The following is a 21,458-nucleotide window of genomic DNA, read 5'->3' on the forward strand; positions in this document are numbered from 1 at the left end:
GCGTTGCTGGACAGTTGTCAGTTCTCTGATGAGTCACAACTGTTTTGGAGGCACAATGCAGACGTACACAGTATGTGGAAGGTGGTGATAATGTTGTGGTTGACTGGTATAACGTCATGTAGCCTCATGCTTTCTGTTTAGACTTTCACACTTGCTTTAGCATTGCTGCTGTTTTAGGTAACAAGAGTCAACTTGCCCAATCTGCCAGCAGTTGTAGTCATTCTAGTTTAGTATCCGGTTTTACCTCATTTATGTGCAACTTAACAGCAACACTTTTGGGTTTTTAAGTTTTCCTTTGTCGCTTAAAATCTAGATCAGTCTACTTGACTTGACGTGTCTTGGAATGTACATTTTATCAGTGTTCAAATCCTTATATATTTGCATTTCCTGCTTCCTTAAGTTTTATAAACAACCTGAAGACACTGAACTTCTGGTACTGGTGTGTGAATGTGTGAAAGCGCATAGATGTGACATTATGACCAGTAAAACATTTTGAGTGCCATTATGTAGAAAATTAGGATAAAAGCAAGAGCTTTTATTTTAACTTTTCCCACGACTAAGTATCCAGTAAAATCTGCGAGATACAACGCAAAGACGCTGCAACCTATGGTAAGGAAAACTACAACTCAGCCACACAGACCTGTACTGATATTTATTTTGCCAACAGAAACACACTGCATGCAAATAATTGTAACAAATACAGAAAACATTCATGCATTTCACTCTACAGTTACTGCAATCAATATTTAGACTGTAAACAGAAGATTCAAAACTCCAAAAGAAATGTGAGGCAGTTTATCAGAACAGATCAAATGTAGCAACACTGGGGAAACACCTGGATACCAAGAACCAACACTGGAAACAGAACAAACCGCAGATCATCTTAAAGAAGGAAGGAACCGCTGGGTCAGATCAACAAATCGAGACTTGTGCTGAGCACTCAGAACCAACAGATAAGTGAACCAAAAATGTTTGAGAGAAGGTAAACCATACGCAGCAGATAAACATCAGTCATGAAAAGGAACCATACAGTTGTTACTCCTCAGGCTGCTGCTCAGCAGCCACATTTGCAGCAGAAATCTCGCTGATAAGCAGAGAGAGATGAGTTACATCTGATAACTGTGCCTCTAAAAGGAAGAAAACAAATTAAAGATAAACTTCAGTTCGATACTGAATGCACACCAACAGATCACATACAATCCCGCAAAGACAAAACAAACAAAAAAACAGGCAACACTAAGGAGGTGCTTCACAGCTTTCACAGTAACACATCTTCTCCGTAATTAAGAATGGAAAACACTTAACTTACTCATTAGCAAATAAACCCTGATTATCCTTCTCCCCCCAATAGAATATTTCATGTCAGGTTTTTATCTTCACTTCCATCTTCATAATAGAACTTTTCATAATGTCTCCTGTGTCATATCAACTAGCAAGCTCAGTAACGGTTTCTAGGTCTGGCTACCTGGCTAGGTCTGCAATAACTAGCTAGCTGCTGCTAATGGCCTCCTCCCTCTGGTGCCCTGACCAGTAGCTCACACCCAAACGGTTAGTATGTGCTCCCTTGTTCAGCTTAAATATGACATCACTGTGTTCCGTATTAAATCTGGCTTCTTAGACTGAGAATTCATTTGACATTATTGCCTCTGCTGGGAGAAACAAAGGAAGCATGTTTTCCAAACGGCATCTGTGTTGAATTATCATTTGTATTTTAAACGCATGGTGAAAGTGAGTGTGTGTGCTCTACACTCGTTTTAAACTTTCCATTACCGCCTCAATTTTTTAAAACATAACTTACCAAAACTGTCGTCAGCAATAGAGGACATGTCTTCCATCAGAACAACATCGTCAAAATCCTGGAAAATGTATCAAGCTTAGTGTTGTAAACTGATCCAACACATTTATTATTACATCATTTATAAATAATTGCTTCTTCTTCTTCAACACGGTAGAGTCTAATTTCCTGGGTGACATTTACCATAATGCCAGCCATATGCATTCACCAGCCAGTTCATTATATAGTATACCTGTTCAGCTGCTCACTAATACAAATCTAATCAGCCAATCACATGGCAGCATTTAAATCAGAAAACAATCTCAGACTGGTTTCTTCTACAAACATAATGACAAATCTAACATGGGGCTTGTTTGCAGTCCTCCATGTTCAGACCTGATTTGAACATGTGTCCTGAGAAATTGATTCGTGATCACACATGACCATCTTAAAGTTGAAGACACATTGAAGGCGCTTTTGAGATCTCAACATATTTGGAGGTGGCCTGGGTCACTTGTGAGCACATTCCTCAGTGGTGTCAACACACATGTGTTCTGCCCACATAGATGAGTCACATACTAAACCAATGGTTTTAAAATATTTTATCCTTGTAGCTGTTAACTGACTAAACTAATACATAAATCTAAATGAGAATCAGCGTATATTAGATGACTGATTGTAATTGGATCTCTTACTTTGTTTGGTTGTAGAGGAGTATGAACCTGCTGCTGATTGTCAACTGCCACTGCATCAGCTTCTTGTGGGCGGTCTGACAGGAAATTAGATATCAGTATCAACAGGAATACAAACAAGACCGCATCCTGTGTCAAATTATGGTGCTATGTTTACTGTGAAACCACACTAATTTCAGTTGCTCAATTTTGAAGGATACCTTGAGAGGCATCAGTCGAACTGATCTCTCCAACACGACAGGTTACCTCTTCAACCAGGTTACTCTAAACAGCAGCACAAACAACATTTACCCATTGGAGACAATAGTCAAATATTAAGTTTTGCTGTGTAAATTTAAACCATTATATATTCATCACCAAGTCTGGAGAAGGCAGCTCTTTATCAGATGGCAGGTCTGCAAACACAGGCAAAAAATTAAATATAGGATGAGACAAATGAAGAGGGAAAAAGGGCAGATAGTGCACTGCAGTCCAGTTTAACAGACCAGAAAGACTGTCCTCATGAAGAGAGGAGATCTCATCTTCAGGCATCAAGCTATCCTAAAACAACAGACCACATTGTTGGCCCACATCTTTACCTCATACATATCAAACAAACACCATAACAGTAAATCATAATATAAAGTCCCACGCCACGTTGACAGCTATGGTGTAGCTATACCGCCAAAAGCTGGTGTATACCTGTTATATTGTTCTGTAATTATGCAATTCAAACACTAGGAGGCGACTAGCCAGGTGTGCTGAGCTTCACTCTTTACTTCCCACAATGCTGTGTGGAACTGAGCTGCTCACGTTGGAGATGAAGTGAATAAATGTGTATAAACAGTTTCACAAGACCACTGCAGCGTACTGCAGAGTAAAAAATGTGAAGGGACTGAACAAAGGAGAACTGCCTGTGCGTGTCCGGCCGCTGAGTCACACGAATAAGGAAGTGCATTTGTCAAAGCGTAGTTACATTTCTAGGAAGATGCACATAAGGCTATAGCATACACAGTCACCGTGACGCAGGAGTATAAGTTACACTAAACAGTAAGTAACAATGTCTGTACTCAAAATTGGTCACAAAATCTTCAAAAAATATTTTCATACCGTGTCAGGAATGGAAACGCATGGCATCTCATTCAGTGGGGCAACATCTCCAATTGCCCCTACGTTCAGTGAAGGAGATTCTGTTAAGTTAATTACATCATATATTAACTGAGCGTTCTCACTGAGTATGTGTCATGAGAAAGCCAGTAGGACCTAGACAGTTAGGACCAATCATGGGCCTTTCTGTAGACAGTTCCACAATAATAACAGTATGTTTTAAAACAGCCTGCTTCTACCTTAATATTTAAGGCATGTTAAGGTTGGGACACAAAGCTCACTAAATATGGCATCATTACTCATCTTATGTGTTGGGTAGCAGCTATTAAAATGACTTACCAAGTGAATCATTCTGGACCTACAAAGAAATGGCACTCATTTAACTTCAGGATACACAATTAAACTAACCATAACATTCGTATATATTAACAATATGCAGAATGATAAATAAAATGTTCTCCAGCAGTATCAAATACCTCATCTAATAATGTGTGACACAGCTCATCTTTTGTCTGAGGATCAGCATCTTCTTGAGAAACCTTTAGGACAAAGAAGCATCAATTAATTCCATTCATTTATTCATCTGTGAACAGCATGTTCACTGCACTACTGTATCTGAAGAGGGGGAAACGCAGGGATGCAAATTACCATTTCCTCTGTTGTCCCACTGTTCTGAACATCTTCCCTTGCACTAGCCACTTCATCCTCATCACTTAGCTCTTTTGGATCTGCAGTTCAAAGAAGAACAAATAAGCACACCCAGGACATACCTGGTGAGAACTAAGTATGAATAATAATATGAAGCAGTGCACCATGATAAACACAGTGCATTGTTTGAAGTCTCATACCTGTGCAGACATCAGTCGAGCAGGTCTCTTCAACAGGACAGGTCACTTCTCCAACATCATCATCCTGAAATGAAGCAAAAACTCACGTCATACGTGAAGTTTTTAGAACTCTGTGAAGTCCATTACTTCATGAACAGTTATCGAAACATACTTAAGTTATAAATATATGATGAATATAGGTTTAAACTGCAGACTCTTCACTTAAGGAAAAGTGTTAATGATTATTATTATTGTTTTAAAGGTTTTAAGTGACAAGTTGACATAATCACACAGGAAGTGCTCATTTTGAATATTCTAGAGCAGCGATTCTCAACCGGGGGTCCACGGATCCTAGTGGTCCGTGATGTAATTGCAAAATCCTTTAAAAAAGATCATGTGACACTTATAGAAATATGATTATTTTAGCCAAAAGTGACTGAAATAGGATTTTTGTCTCTAATTACATCTGTTTCACAAGTATAATTTACCATATTTTATTAAGAGATCTCACTCACAGGCTGCCTTTTTCAAATTTACTGCATGTTGCAGTTAACATGAACGTAACCCAATCTCCATCCATACTGAGGCCCCTACTGTTTCAGTGGGCATGCACCATTAATTTATTATTAATACTCAAACTCATTAACGTGCATGTTCAGGTTTTGAAATTAAGCTAAATTAAGCTTTTTGATCTACCCTGAGGAATGGGGGGTACTCAGGGTAGATCAAAAACATGCAGAGAGTCCAGGACCCCAAAAAGCTTGAGAACCACTGCTCTAGAGGATCCTATGCAGGCGAAAACTAACTGAAGTCTACAAACCATGGACACTGCCATAGAATTGGTTTCCTTCTTTGTGATGTCCTGCCTGGCTTTTACTGCAGCTGTCTTCTGTTGGTGTTTGTTTTGTGGGTCTTTCTGCCTCTCCTTTTGTCTTTTGCAGGTTTCAGAGCAGGTGACCGACTCGGCCACCACAGAAAATTCCACTTCTTTACCTTTCTAAAACTCCTGGGTCACAGTGTGTTTTGGGCCATTGTTTATCTGTATTGTCATGCACCCCATGTCATTAGGCTGCACTCGAGCTGACAGTGTCTCTCTCTGTTCACTCCAGGATTCATTCGACCATTAGTCGACTAGTAATCCAGTACCATTGGTGCTTGTTAGTGTCACAGTGCTCTCTGATGTAACTTTGGAAATTTATTTCATTTTGTATCAACCTATTCTGCATATTTATTATCATTGCAATAGAGTTGGTTTTAAAAAGTGAAGGGTAATCATAAGTGATGACAGAATTATAAGTCCACCCATTAAAATGACAGCCAACCTCCACAAGAGACCTGGTTATTTCTAGCTTATAAGCAACATTGTTCTGAACCAGTGAAGTAAGAACGTCCAACTACAGCGAGCTAGTTACCGTTTCTGGAGAGAGAACTGCACAGGTGAGTGGCTCAGTGGCGGCTGTCTGAGTGTCTTCTGGCAGGGCTACAGAAACAAATACAAAGAATGAAGTACACAACTATTTTAGTCTTTAATATCTTCTCTGCTCAAGAAAAAGGGACTTTCTTCACTGGCCTGGGTGGGACTCAAATCATTTAAGGCGAGACACAACAGGTGAATAGAGTAAACATTTTAACTAATAGATATCACCATGAAACTTCTCCAGTTGATTACTTACATACATACAATGTTTTTTTGTATTACAAGTTCTCTGTAAATTTATATTCAAATATGCAAATGAGGGATTATCTACTTAAATATGCACTCATTTGCATACATTTCCAGAACAGAAATCAGAATAATGAATAAAGCAAGATTCAAAGTTCTTGTTTAATTTTGTTAACATATTAGATTTCCAGTGCTACTGAAGATTTCTTGCTGCCAAAAAACTCATTTTGAGAAAACGGCTGTTAAAGCTTTCCACTGCCAAATCTTGTATATTTTTTTTTTTATCGGAAACCACTATGTATCAAAACCAAATGTAGTCAAATCATATAATCTTAACATGCATAATATTAAAATATCAGACTTAATTTTCAATAAGTTCATTCGAGAGTGAAACATGAATGAGCCAATGCTGAATGGTGTGATCGTCTCCAACTTCGTCTCCTTTTCCCAAAGACAATTTACGTCCGGATGAACTCAGATGACTCTGACTTCCCCTCTCCTCCCCTTCCTGTTTCTTTTCTTTGACTTTTCTTGCTAATTTCAGCTGTAATCTTCTTCTTAGAGAAGACTTCATGGAATTTTTAAATGTCCCTCGCAGATAAACACAGACCGGCAGAATAGCCTGTCACATAATGCCTTTGAACGAATCACGCTGTCAGAAATCGAGACCATCCAATGAGAATTCGAGTTTAGCTTTGGATTGGCCTTTCTAATTTTACGTTCGGTTGCCAATACAAAGTATATAATCATTTTTGGACCAGACAGACTTCTGCAGGAGAAAAAGAGCCTCACAACAGTACCTCATATGCCAGGGTAGAGACGAGGCTCACAGTGCTACGTGCCAGCTTAGAAAGCTGACTTTTAGCAAATTAGTGAAATGAACACCTACATGTGCATTTTGACCACTTTTTAAACTAGTTTGACAGAAGAAAGCAAAGCAAAATAATAAAAAAATAAATCTCAAAATTGATCAGTGGGTGAAAAAAGTATTATATTTGCCATGCCATGTCTTGCCTTAAATACTTTAACAATATTTTCACAAATATACTAAATTTCTCTCTTTCCACAAGGAAGGGAGGTGGTTTGCATTTTAACGGAATGGTTAAACAACTAATTCAATGCAGCACAGACAGAATGTGACATAATGCCTACAAACCTGTGCAGGTATCCTGGAAGGGATCTGTGGTATTGTCTTCTCTCGAGTCATTCTGAAACAGATCACTTACTGATCACTAAACTGTATGTAAACTAAATGTCAAGGATGCCTTGTAATCAATCACAACAAATGTAGTACTGGTTAACCTAAATTATTATTCCGTAACATTACCTCAACTGTGGTAACACAGTACATCTCGTCCTGTGTGACACCATCTCCAATCTCCTGCTCTGTGGGGGCCTCTGTATTAAAATCACACACAAAATAAACAGATATCAGAAGAGGTTTATTTTTTTCTAAACAAGTATTTTTATGGTGTCTGGACACATAGTATATACAACAACCTAGGTAAAAATAGTTTTTTGATATTAAAAGGGGATTAGGACGATCATGATGAGATATAGCAGCTTAGCTTGACTTTACTTTGGCACATTGACCAGTCTGCTTTGCACACCTGGATATACAGACAAACACAGCAAAACCTCCTGTTTCCGACAGTTCTGAGGAACCATCGTATGAGTAGGCATTATCAGTAGAGGATGTTGCAAAATGCTACACAGAAAGTGTAGCAAGATGACAGATGGCTTTCTGCAACCTGCAATTTTCTTATGTTTTAACTTCCCAAACTATTTCTTTTTGATAAATAATAAACGCAGTTTAAAATTAGGTGCATCAACTGGAATTGAGCATTTCCCAGGCTGATGCAAAAGTAGTGTTGTGTGTGTGCTGTGTTGCTCCTTCTGTTGCATTAGGAGTTCAAAACACAATATGTAACTACCTATCTGCATATAGTGCTGAGAGAGTTATGACAGAAAAAAGAGGAACCACTAACCGCACTGTTGTACAAGAAGAACAAAGGATGACAGCACCGTTTCAGCCTGAATAAAACAGAGGTCAGACAAACAGAATTCACAAACTTGTACTTGTGAACATAACTTCAAGTGATGCACAATGTGAACATTCATCATTCCAAATCATGCAAAACTATGAATACATAAGCTGGTAAGGATATTTGGTTTTGTACCTGTTCTGAGACTTTAAATGCTGTATCAGATGTTTCATGAAGATCAGCCCTGTCTTTAGGACTAAAAGCCTTGCGGGGGACCTTAAGAAATGGATCACACGCCCATTAGCTTTCAACTACCTACTTACATACAGTATATATATCGAATTGTAATAACATTATGAAAAACTCTTAAATTCACCAGAAGACTAGTTCGATAAAATATCATCGAAGTGTGAATCAAAACCTACCATTTTAACAGCTTTCCTACAGGTCACAGAAGCAACAGCAACTTTTCTCTCATCCCTTCCCTTATCCGGATCTGGTAACAGAAAGTTTAAAACAGCAAATATGAAATTCTCAGGTAATAGTCTGTTGAGCTATGACTACACCATCAGGATGGATTTTTTTTTTTCATAAACATGATTACTGAAGAACTTATTTAGAAAATGTATCACATAACTCAAAAAAGACAAAAATGTGCTGCTTACCAGAATCATTTCTGATGTTGTTAGAGGTATTCATTGTTCCAGGTAGAGCCTTGTTGTCAGTTTCTGCCTCATCCGTGGTCTTTATAAAGTTCTCATCCAAAGGAGAATCTGGGCCAGCATCAGTATATAGAGGATCTTCAGAGCATATGCTGTTATTTGTACTACTTGCTAATTTTGGGTCCTCATCTGTGCCGTGCGGATCAGCTTCAACAGCACTATGCTCTTCACTGCAGACTCTCTCTAGATGAGCGTAAGACACAGGGAAATCTGCCTCTACTACTTCTTGGATATTGGGATGTTCTTGTTTATCCTCTGGTAGTGCAACCTCATTTGAATCACACTGCGTTGAAGCAGTCAGTCCAAATGTAGCCGACTTGTCTTCTGCTGTGAGGCACTTCCACCAGGTTTTCATTGCCTCATTTATCACCTGGCCTTCACATTCCAACTGCACAATCCATTTGACTTTTCCTTCTGTTTTTGTTACTTTAGTGATAGTCAGCTGTAATAACTTGTCTGCTGTAAGTGAGGACAATTCATCTGCTGCACCACTGTCCCAGGATCCACATGAAGAATCAAAGCCATCAAGCTCACACAAAAATGACTGTCGCGGAATGGCTTTTAAGGGCGGGGGCACGTCTCTCACGTTGGTAATGTTGACTTGGGACTTGTTTCCATAGTCCACATAGAGAACTGACAGCTCGTCTCCATTTTTGTCAATGACCTCTGCTCGGTACCAAAGCTGATCGTCTGAAAAGAGAGCAATGCATGGGCTGCCAGGGAAAAGAGTACCAGGGTCAACGTGTTTGTGATCTGCAGCATCCCCAACTTCAGCGACACTTAATGTTATCTTGTCAAGTTTGTCCGTATTAGCAGACTGACACCAAAAGGTCTGATCATCATTTAGGGTTGAGATGTATACCTCCAACTGCTGACCTTCGAAAGACTCTTGTTGTCTGTAACACAGAGAGTGGGGATCTTCCTTCACTTCTTCAAGCATCTTTGAGGTGATGTCAGGTGAACATCCAGAAGGCACTTTACACACAACAGCCACTCCATTGAGTTCAAGAAGGACTTCCCACACAGACTCCATCTGCCTGATGAACTGACATTTGAACACTTTTTCTTCACTGCCACCGAGGTCTTCTTTGATAGCCAATACCACTTCTGGATCAAGCACTCCCTCTTTTCCAATTGCTGCAGCATCACTCAGCATACAGTGTGTGCTGTAAATGGGTAATTCCAAAAAGGACTGTTGGAGTCTGCCTATTTTGGAAATTGGGGTCACAGCTGTGTTTCCAAAATCAACAAACTCAATCAGAGCCATAGTGTTGTCATGGATTTCTTTTACAACAGCTCTGTACCACGATGAATCCTCTGCAAACACTACCTGAACAAGGTCGCCAGGGTGCACCTCTTTCACAACATTGGTTTTGGGGATTGATTTGGTACCATTGAGTTGTTCTACGAGGGAAAATATTTCATCCTCTTCTCTGACAAACTGCACGTAAAAACTCAATGGGCTGTTGAAGTGTGAGATGTAAACATCGGCCGCCATACCAGGCATAATAGATCTTGAGGGCAGGTCTGAAAGTTTTGGGAGCCGTTCAGTATCAATTTCCTTCTGAGTTTCTGTGCCAAGAGATGTGGACTTCATGTGGACTTGATCTCGACCATTGGAGACATCTTTTTGTCTTGGTTTGAAATGGACACCAGTCTGCACAGAATCATTACTTGGAGTTCTTGCACATGACTGTCTTTGCTTTGGAGGTCTGTACAATTCTTGTGGATCAGTTCTGGCCTTCTGATCGTTTTCAGAAACACTATGCAAAGACTTTGGAGCAAAGGAATGATTTTGCTTTAGGGGTTGTGAATGACCTTTCATATCTATGGGTTGTTGTGGATCGGTATTTGTTCTCCTTGGTGCATTATTTGCAGAAGTCTCAAGTGGTTTACGACCTTGGTAGACAGCCTGCTTTTGACGCACCACAATCTGAAACATTTCCTTCATCTTTGCATTGATCTGAGTGTTTCTGTGATACAGTTCAACCACCAATTTACCATCAGGTTCTTTGGCCACCACTAGCGCCCGGAATTTGCATTCCGTCACGGTTGTCTCAAACCAACGGTTCGCCTCACTCGGAACCTTTGCAGGGACGTCAGAGAGACCACACACCACAGCTTGCACAGGCACAGTCATTATGTCATTTGCCTCCCTGGGAACTGGTAGCAAGTCAGATTTGTTCACCTCAATAGTGTCACCATAATCTACAAAGTGAACGAGAATTGCTGGCTTTGTGGCCTTGATTTGACCCCTGTACCACTGCCCATCAGTGTATTTTGCAAAGCACAATGTTCCAAAGACGGGTGGAATCTTTACATTCTCCAGCTGTTGGCAGAGAGTGTTCACTTTCATCTTGAGATCTTTTATCACATCTGTGTTCCTCTCAAGCTGGCAGTAGAACTGATTGGCATTGTTCACATATGTCACTGTCACCTCTTCCTCTGTCCCTATTTTGATGTTATGTGTCGAGTAATAATGTGTGTTCATGCAGAAAGACGGGCGAGCAGCTTTCTCTGGAGGTGAACTTTTGACCAGATCGGCCATACTGGTGGAAATACTCTCAAAGGGAGTTTCCAGGTCCACAATGTTGAAAACTATTTTCTGCTCACTGTACATGACAGCATAGACAGTGCACTTCAAAATCATTAAGTCGGATGCAGCAGTTTCCACAAACTTTTCAAACCTTGCTACTGCTTCTTTATTCCACTCATGTATGGCACATGCAGGGTCAAGGGGGTTTAGCAGACTGCATCGAAAGGCTTGACCATGCAGAGTCAGGAATTCTGGACTGATCCGCCTCAGGTCATAGAGCGAGACCGTCTCTGTCTGGCCGTAGTCTACAAACAACACGTCCACATGAGGTGTTTCATGTTTGTGAAACGCAAGTGCCCTGTACCACATTCCATTCTGAGGGTGACGAGCAATGCAAGCGGTTTCTACATGAGGCTGAAACTCGCTGCCTGCATAATGAGCCTGTATGTCATGCATAAGCAATTTCAAATGCCCTGCATTTTGTACCAGTTGGCACCAGAAGTCATTTGGGCTGTCAATGTAGGACACACTGACGTCAAAGACACTCCCAATCTGAAACATATACTCCTTAAAGGTAGCAACTCTTCTCTCTTTGCTGACAAAGTCAGTCGTGGTTTGGGTTTGGGAAATTATTCCACTATTCCTACATACACCTGGCAGTTTGGCATCTGGATGTTGGGCTTTACTTACAATGGCAGTTTGTAAGGTATTTTTGGCTTTGGGTTTTGTCTGTATCTCAGCCATCCAACTTGTGCAAAACTGTGATGGATTGGATGCATGCTGAACAACTGCCACGTGTGAGGAGTTTAAAGCAAGTTCTTCAGCAGGCAACTTCTCTACTTCTTTTATAGCCAGTCCAGGAGTTAACGTCTTTTCTTCCTCTTGGGCTGGATGTTGGCGGTTGTTCGCAGCGGTACGGATGGCATAATCTCCAAGGGTTTTCTCACACTGCAGCAAACTGCTCTCCTTGGAACCAAACAAGTTGTTCATATTTGTGTCATTATCCCCATACAGGGTGACATAGTGAACACCCTCAGAGATGCTTTGGTACTCAAATCTAGCAATCAAGGTCTTGTACAGGAGGAGGGACCTGAGATAGTCAATCTGTGTGGTTGTCCATCCAATCCCTTTATCAGTGATTCCATGGAGGGAGCAGACGTAAGTGACAACTGGCATCCTGAAGAACTCTGCAGTCAGCGGTCTTACATTATCCATTTGAACAAACTGTTTTGACCCAAAGTCAACATTCAACACTTCCACCACTTTATTGGCTGGGAAAACCTGTTGGAGAACAGAGCGGTACCACTTTCCGTCACTTGCTTTTGCAGCACATGGAAATCCAATCATTTCTTGGGAAATGATGCAGTTGGATTTACTGCTTTCACAGGTCTTTGTGATTTGCACTGAAAGTTTCTTCAACTCTTGTGAGAAGACCTTCAACTGGCAAAAAATTCGCTGTGGATTTGTCACCTCTGTCACGATGACAGTCTCCACAGTTCCTTCTGGCAGCTCCGGGTACATGAAAAGCTCTTGCTTATGCAGTCGTTCAGCTGTTTCCCTGCAGACCTGCTGGACCTCTGGAGATATTTCAGTTCTACTGTGAGACTGAAGTGACTTAAGCACAAATTCCTGGAACAGGTCTGGAGACGGGATCTTGGAAAATCCCATTTCATACATTTGCTTGGATATGTCAGGGATGTGCAGGATACATATTCTGTGAGTCAACAGTACACCTTGCACATGTGCCGTCAAAGTTTTCCCACAGAGAGTTCTCAAAAATTCAAGAGCCACTGGAGACCATTTGTTCTCCTGTGAGAGTGGTAGCACATTGGCTAGCAGGCAAAACTCCACTTCAGAGGGCAGCTGAAAATGCTCTTTCTTACCCCATGCCAGGTTACTAGCTGTGGTGACATATGTCATACCTTTGTCAATAAGGAAGACACTGTACTCGAGGCCATTTCTTGAAACTATGCGGGATCTGTACCAAGTATCATCTATCTGAACAATGCATTGGTCACCAGGACTTCCTTCCAAGTTTTGAAATGCATTTCCAGGAGACTGAATATCTTTAGCTAGGCGCTCATAATCTTCTGTCCTCCGCTCAGAAAATTTTCCCCAAAACTCCACAAGCACACAAAGGGGATGCAAGTTGACCCTGGTTATCAGAACTGTAACATTGGATCCTTGTATAGGGAGTCCTTCGATTGAAAACATTTTGGTAATCTCGTAAATTCTAGCAACCCATGATTTGCCACTTCTCACCAATACTGCTAATGGAATGGTGTATGATATCTGAAAAACACAAGAACACAAAACGCAAAATTTGTTTTACACTGAACAGTATTACTTATCAGTAGAATCCTGCTCACCTTCATTTTTAAAAGACATTGTTTGGACTTTAGTGAGCTGACGTCCAGCTGCATCAGATATACTTAAGATACTACAACCTGGATTACTGAGAATTTTCACAGAGATAAAGTGAAAAAATGCTGCAATGTATCACAATACTCACATTGTAACCTTTGTTCTTTGATACTTACTTACAGGAGATGATGAAATTTACACAAATCTTGATCAGTGTAGCTTTAGTGGCAAATCTGGGAACATGAGAGGAAGAGTACGTGTAAAGAAAAACAATAATAATATAAATGAAATATAGGGAACTGAAGGTGAAATGGTTAACCACTATTTTGAGTATGATGATATGCGGTAACATAATGTCTCATTAGGCTGCTTTAAACCTTCTGTATTGATTTAGAAAAAAACGTGATCTGTTTATTTGTTTTCAATCAAACCTTTCTGCATAAAAATCAAACCCAGCTAGAGCACTAAAGATTTGCCTATGTTTTTATTGTAGTTGCTGTCAAACCATCTCCTGACCTCTGACCCTGAATCACCTCACCAACCCAAAGGCACATTGAAGAGCCACATCTCTGTCTTTCTGTCTGTCTTTCTATCCATCTGTCTGTCTATCTGTCCATCTGTGTGTGTCTGTCTTAATATTTTGTCTTTATTACTGTCTTGTAGTGTGTCTGTCAGTGTGTAGTAATGCCGGGAGGCTGCATGGCAGACCTTTAAAGTGGAAAGTTATAGAGTGGCAGTACTGGCTTGCTAGAAATCATGGGACGCACATGCTTGATATAAGAAAATACAATGTATATGAGTGCTAAGTAGGTATATTTTTGATTAGGGGGAAGTTGGGTGTTGGACAAATTTCAATAATTAGGTCGCTTGGTGGCTACTGTTGGGCTGTTGGCCTATTTACTGTTACATGATTTGACACAGGTTTTATGCCTGCACCACATCATTTGCAAGACTGGCATGCATATGGAAAATTTCATAATGACCCAAGATAGATTTCAGTGGCATTGTGAGTTTTGTTCCAATGATAACCACCACGACATAGTATAGGACCACTTTTGTGGCCTGTTTCACGTGTTTCATGTGTTTGTGTAATGTGCTCAGAGCATTGATAATCAATCTGATTATGTGTGTTTGTTTAAATGAAAATAAAGTGAACTAAATACATTCCTTTTGTCTTTACCATCCAGACTCTCATTTCATTGTGCCTCATGTTTGTTTATAATCTTATATCTATTTATAACAACACATCATTTGCACTACTTTAATTCTTCTATTTTTAATGAAGTAAACAAGCTAAATAGCATTGTATCTTTGTATGTGTGTGTGTGCATTATACTACAAACATCATATACCTGGACACAGACTAAAAATATTCTATTACTTTTAAGACTACTGTCTGTTTGCAAAATATGAAAATACTCATCTAATCTTTCTGCATGAAAGCCATGTGTCTGATGTTTGCAGCAAAGAAAATCACAAGAAAATCAGTTGGGAATCCTGTGATGTGTTATGGTCACATTAATTCATTTTAAACAGGTGTATGAATGGAGCTGATGACCGGTCCAAGATGGCGGCCACACGGCTTGTCAGCTCCCGTTGGTAGCCGCAGTCCATGCGGCATCTACTCTATATTATGTCTATGGCTTCAATGAGTGGCAGCGGGGACAGGGGGGTCATGTTGGGGCGTAGCTAAAGCAGCCTTGCAGTTGAGATCCGCACGCCCAATCCCCGCTACTTGAAAGCTACCGCCTGTCACTCAAAGCGGGAACTCCCTTAATTATGCAGAATTTTAAACCGTAATAAAAAATAAATAAATAAACCAAGTAATTAAAACAAAACTACAGTTGTCATGAATAGTGAAATAAACTATTGAGATGAAAATCGTGTTGTGTACCAGGCTGTAAACGTGTTAAATTGTCCTGGGAAGTTGGGCTTTTTAACATGGTCCATGGGGATTTGCTCCCCTTTGGAGCCAGCCAATGCCCCTCCAACGGATCTGCTCTGGCGCCGACTCTGGATTTTCAGCCAGTGATAACTCAGATAGTTTTTTTTATACTTCTATGATATAAATATATTGAGCTTTTCCTACAAGTTCCTGCAAGTCATGTCTAACAAATAGACCCTTTCTGTTGGTTGTATGTGGCGGATATTTTTGCGAAACTATGGCGGGGAAAACAAAAAGGAATATTAGTGTACAATTAATTAACTGATGACTAAACGTGTAAGTTTTAAAAAAGAAAAGTCAATATCTTAATGATACTGGTACCGGTGTCGATCATTTGTCATTACAAGGCCTGGGGTTTTACATAACTAGCAGCTAACTAGGTTAGCTACCTTAAACTTCGGCGCCGTTTGAAGCCCATGGTGAAAGGGATGGCTGGGGGTGCTACAGGTGTCGGGTCAGGACTGATTAGCATGTTTGTCAAGTAGTTTCGATACTTGGCTAATTCTAGAGGAGCTGTCGCAGAAAAATAACTCACCGTTTTCCTTCCTGACGATCTTGCGGAGTCTTCTTAAACCCAGGCTAGCCGACAGTTTTAGCCAAAAAAAAAAAAAAAAAAAAAAAGTACATCCAACCGCAGCAGCGCTTCACTTTTCCCAGCTTCTCAAACTTTCCCGACAGTGTAATGTTTGTTCTCTCCCAGCGTATTTCTCGTGGCGGTGAATTGTGGTGTATAAGATTAACCTTAAACTTCTGAAATACTACTGAATGCAGCGAACAAACGGTTTGCTCACGTTGACTAGCGCGTGATGCTATTCCGCGAAAAACGGACACGCCCGCGGGAGCGCGCCCAGGCCGTTCACGCTGGTTTTCCATTTGTTTTTTTTCAATCAGCTCTTCCTTGATACAAATGCATTGAATGCAAACAAGATTTTCCATAGCGGTCACATACTAAGCTGCCACTTCAGCTGGTACAGACTGGTAGTGAAATCCAGTGCATTCTGATATAGCAGTCCTGCACTAAATTGTTGCTTCGGTTGAGGGTTGTAGTTTTCAGCATTTGTTTCACTAAGAGAGATTCAATTGACTGCTGCTGAATTGTATTGCATTGGTTGACACGTGTCTCTATTATTTTGACCACCCCATGCTAGTCAGTGGGCTAGGCTAAATTCAGTCCAGTTTAACAGCACCACAAAAGACATCCTCCAAAATGATCATACATATGAAACCTCACCTTTCTGACTTGGTTTCAACATAAATGGAACATCATAGCAGTCATGAAGCTGGATTTACTGCAGGAGTGGTATATTTGAGTACTGTTTTTTTGACTGGTAACAATTTTACAAGCAAGTGTGTATATATGTCAATATCAGTGAAATGAATCAGATTGAGCATATAAACAGATGTGATAGACAATAACTGAGACAACTGATCATTAAAACAGTCACAGGGAGAATTTAGTGTAGGACTGGATTCATTTTCACTAGTATACCTAATGGTACAAGGGAGGTGTTTCTTAACGAGCAATTTCACCAGAAGGAGTCCTTCCCCTTTGGAAACAGGATGAAAGCAAAGGAAACTGACTTATGTGTGCGGTGAGAAACAGTTCACAGCCACAGCATCTTTTTCAGTTTTTTTACTTCCAGTTGTTGCCCGTTCTACTGAAGGGGAACAATACAAAGAAACCGCTGTTGTGTAAGATATTATTTTTCAGAGAATTTGGTGGACTTCAGCTGATTTTGCAGAAGCAGGAAAGTAATTTCCCAAAAAGTCGGTGAGCTTTGGTCAGCAAAGAGTTATCAATGGTGTGTGGGTGGAATTACATTCTTATCGATGAAAAGCAACAGATTCAGATTCAGAAAACTTTAATTGTCCCCAGGGGGCAATTTAATGTACAAGTGAGCAGCATGATGTGGAAGTGCAAGGCCGCATTTAATTAAAAAAAAATATGAGTATTATTCTAGTATTTTATATGCATTTTACTGCAGTGGTAGTTAATGATACATACAAAAATTTACATTGATGACATATGGAGACCTCTAGTGAGAATTTCTAGAACTGTGTCCTGCTCGAGTCGTCCTGTAGAGGGCACCACTGCACCTTATTTTCCTCTTATTGTTCAACCGGATACCGGATGTTATTCCAGAGTTCAGTCCAAATCAGAATGTCTTTATCGGCCATAAGTACACAGGAATTTTACCTGTAATGACCGGAGTAATTACAGGCAAGAAGCTATTGCCGTGGATGGTGCGTGCAGATATGGATTGGTGTGTGCTACCATTTTAAGTGTCAAAAAGCAATGGTGTGGGATAGGGGCCTGGAAGGGTTTGTTCAGGAGAGAGATGGCCTGGGGGGAAAAAACTGTTCAAGTGTCTGGTGGTTTTGGCCCTGATGGACCTGAACCTGCGACCTGATGGGAGTGATGTAAACAGAGAGTGAGCAGGCTGTGGTGGGTTCCCCACCATCCCTCTAGCCATCTGCTTTGATCTGACATCGTGCAGAACACACACAGGCTCCTGTTCGAGGCCCATGCGGCGATTGGCTGTTTACTTGATGTGTCGCAGTGTATTCTTGGTCTGGGCAGAGGATGTGGTGTACCACAAAGTGGTGGGGGAAGTGAGGGCACTTTTGATGGTGGCTCTGTAGAACTGAATAACATTCTCCAGTGTGCCTGCTTAATGACCTTAGATGAGTTGTATTCAATTCAGCGAGTGATGGGCACAGTGAGGGTAGCTAAAAGGAGCACTGAGGAGGAAACAATTTTAACCACCAGGCTGAGGGTTGGTCACATGAGACTAACAAGACAAACAAGAAAGGGGAAGAGTCAGTGCAGCATGTCATTCTTAATTGTCATAAATATATTTGAGAAAGAGAAAGGCAATAGCGTAGAAGATGAGAGAGTAAAATAGAATGGAGAAGAAGAAGAGGGCCTTAAATACCAAAGAGAGGGGGGACCTGTTGCTGATCAAGAGAATTTAAGATGAAATGAAAGAAGGGGGTAGTGGACTCTTAGTCACACTCCAGAACAGAAGGTGGCGGTAATGCACCTTAAAAGCTTATGGCACCCACCATTAAACGGAAGGACGAAGAAGTAGGAGGCGGAAACCGGACGTTCGTCACCAGCTACACACCGACCGCAACCATTTTGACGGAAAGAGCGAGGAGCTACGAAGCTGCGTGTTTGTCTCTCAGGCCTAATTTACACAAAATAAACATTCACCATGGCTATGCAAGCGGCAAAACGCGCGAATGTAAGTTCGAAAGGATCGATCCGTGTATTTCGCGAATAATATAACTTAAACATAGTAGCTTGGTTAGGCGCGAAGCTAGGCTCTCATAGCGTTAGCTCATGGTTAGCCACTTAGCTCGCTAGTGGATTGAAAACATTTACTCAACCTGTATTCGAGCTCGTTGCATTTTCATCATTTACGTTTTTTGAAGTTGTTTATTTTGTGGTCTGAGCTGTGATGCTAGAATATGGACGCTTAAGTTTTACAACATGAAGACTTAGTTTATTACAAGTGTCGCGAAACTTGAGTACGCTACATTTGGTTGCTGCTGTTGAAATTCACCAAGTGATGGATATGGCATATTGTTATGTTATTGTTATGGATGTAATTTTAGTGGATAGACATTCCGCAAAAAGAATTATCAAGTAGTTAAACACATTTCCTATCAAGTCATTCTTTTGGCTAGATTGAATCAACATTGAAAGAATCACTCGCTTGTTAACATATGTTCCTTATTACGTCACTTTTATATTGTAATCTCGGAATCTGAAGTTTATTATCTAATAATGATTTGTGTGTGTGTGTGCCGCAGATACGATTGCCTCCCGAGGTGAACAGAATCCTGTACATCAGGAACCTTCCGTATAAGATCACGGCGGAAGAAATGTATGATATCTTTGGAAAATACGGACCAATTCGTCAAATCAGAACGTAAGTGTACACTTCATTAAGTTGGGTAAAAATAGCTGAAAGGATGCACCTAAAAATTATAATTAGGGGTCAAGAAATAGATGGATTTTTGCTCTGTGGTTTAATGACCAGAAGATTAGTTTTCACGTTAAAAACTATGCAAACCACATTTGGGGTTTGTATATTGGCCTTTAAACTTGAATAGATTTAGATGAAGCTTTTTATTTTAGCTCCCATTAAAGCCATTCGATCATATGTTGTGGCAGTATGCTCTTCTGTCTAGATATTTGTGGATATTTAGCAGTGATATGGTTATGTTTCTTGAAAACAATAATATGGGTCACAATTCAGTCACCACACCAAGACGCTTGATCACCTGACAGAGGGTACTGAGATCATGTTAGGAACAATCAAATATACACTTCCCATGTTTACATTGTATCGCTGATATTTTCTTCTAATGTAATCATGCCCTGTGTGTTTTGTTTTTGTCCGCTCAGGGGAAACACACCTGAAACAAGAGGAACAGCCTACGTCGTGTATGAGGACATTTTCGATGCCAAAAACGCTTGTGATCACTTGTCCGGATTCAACGTCTGCAACCGTTACCTAGTGGTCCTCTACTACAATGCAAACAGAGTACGTATGACTTTTACCACTTACACGGGCATAGTTGAATCAAAGGTGGCACAAGTAGTGGATCAAGTTCTCGTAAATATTAGACAAATATAATACTGTGGACTTTTAAAAGATTGAATTTGACCTGTTTTCTCTGTTTTATCAACCTTTTTCAGGCCTTCCAGAAAATGGACACAAAGAAGAAAGAGGAGCAGCTGAAGCTTCTAAAAGAAAAATATGGAATCAACACAGACCCTCCAAAGTAGTGTCTCTGAAAGACCCAGATGTCTGCATTTTTTTCTTCATCTGTACAAACTTCACGTGGCTTTGATTATTATGTTGAACATTGTTGTTGGAAATATTATTTTTGATTTTTTTCCCCCTTGATTTATACGTGTCTTTTATTGTCCAAGAGAGAGCTGTTTTGTGCGCAGCCACAAAAGATGCTAGTTCTCAAACTGTGCTTGTCAGTTTGATTTTCAGACTGGGACTCACATTTTTTTTGTTGTGTTCCTGTCAAAGTGAATGACAGGCTTCAGTAAAAAGCAGAATTCAGTGTGACATGATCTTAGTTTACACCCTGGGCAACACGTTAAAATCTACCACAACAGATTGCGTTGTCAGATTTTTTTAATCACATTTAACTTAAATATGACCATGGTTTATATGATAAGAACTTGAGCGGAGCTGTACTGTAGAGCTGTAGGATTTGAATATGTAAAGTACATTTGTAAAATAAATGTTCCTTTTCTAAAGGCCTGCGTCTTTTTTTTTTTTTTTTTTACATACTGTAGATGAACTAGATGTAGTGGAAGCGCTGTCCTCTGTGTGAACCCATGCAGATCTATATGTGGATTTTCCACATTTGCTTAAAGATTAGGGGGCCGTCCAATTCCAAGTTTGCCTGAAGCTTCAAGTGGCTTCGGTCTCTGTCTTTGGGGGTTTAGTGGGAAGATCTCTATATATAGTATGTATATAGAATGCACGCTTCTTTGTGAACCCTGTTCAATCAGTGGTGTTCTGCCAAAGAATCATGGGTAAACACTGCAGCCTTTCTCACTTATTTTCCCTTCGAAAAGTTTTATTTGGAATAACTATATTCCCATCTAGTTTTGCAGAGTCCTTCTGTAAAACAATATCTACATAGCAATGTGTAAAATATAAAACCTTATACCAACACAAAAAAGAAATGTCTCAACTATGACATCTAGTGGTGGTGCAGGTCAGGTCACCTCAATAACTACTTTGGGACTCAGTGACTTGAACACATTTCAGGATTTCTGAAATGATAAGCAGTGCAACTTCAAACAATAGTTATAGACCTGAGTC

At 40.3% G+C, this 21,458-nt stretch overlaps 2 protein-coding genes across 3 annotated transcripts; one reads left to right on the forward strand and one right to left on the reverse strand.

The window, feature by feature from the left end:
• Nucleotides 1-643: 643 nt before the first annotated feature.
• On the reverse strand, nt 644-16,417 carry tdrd6 (tudor domain containing 6). 2 transcript variants are annotated; one of them, XM_047573081.1, is made up of 20 exons: nt 16,130-16,417; nt 13,826-13,882; nt 8,693-13,577; nt 8,453-8,523; nt 8,223-8,303; nt 8,031-8,076; nt 7,370-7,440; nt 7,199-7,250; nt 5,792-5,859; nt 4,401-4,464; nt 4,201-4,280; nt 4,029-4,091; nt 3,892-3,910; nt 3,556-3,614; nt 2,952-3,006; nt 2,824-2,861; nt 2,667-2,730; nt 2,470-2,543; nt 1,799-1,856; nt 644-1,127 (listed from the first exon to the last, which is right to left on the reverse strand). In XM_047573081.1, exons 3-20 carry the CDS (start codon nt 13,497-13,499, stop codon nt 1,036-1,038), a joined length of 5,862 nt encoding a protein of 1,953 aa, XP_047429037.1. In that variant the 5' UTR covers nt 13,500-13,577; nt 13,826-13,882; nt 16,130-16,417; the 3' UTR covers nt 644-1,035. The 2 variants fall into 2 exon arrangements, with proteins under 2 accessions (XP_047429037.1, XP_047429036.1); XM_047573080.1 differs by having other exon boundaries at nt 3,556-3,635.
• A 2,261-nt stretch (nt 16,418-18,678) lies between these two features.
• sf3b6 (splicing factor 3b, subunit 6) lies at nt 18,679-20,884 on the forward strand. Its single transcript, XM_047573372.1, has 4 exons — nt 18,679-18,842; nt 19,414-19,532; nt 20,012-20,150; nt 20,306-20,884. The coding sequence occupies exons 1-4, from the start codon at nt 18,813-18,815 to the stop codon at nt 20,393-20,395; spliced, it is 378 nt and encodes a 125-aa protein (XP_047429328.1). The 5' UTR covers nt 18,679-18,812; the 3' UTR covers nt 20,396-20,884.
• The last annotated feature ends 574 nt before the right edge of the window (nt 20,885-21,458 follow it).

The sequence above is a fragment of the Mugil cephalus genome, chromosome 21 (assembly GCF_022458985.1).
Source record: "Mugil cephalus isolate CIBA_MC_2020 chromosome 21, CIBA_Mcephalus_1.1, whole genome shotgun sequence".
In the NCBI taxonomy this organism is placed as follows: domain Eukaryota; kingdom Metazoa; phylum Chordata; class Actinopteri; order Mugiliformes; family Mugilidae; genus Mugil; species Mugil cephalus.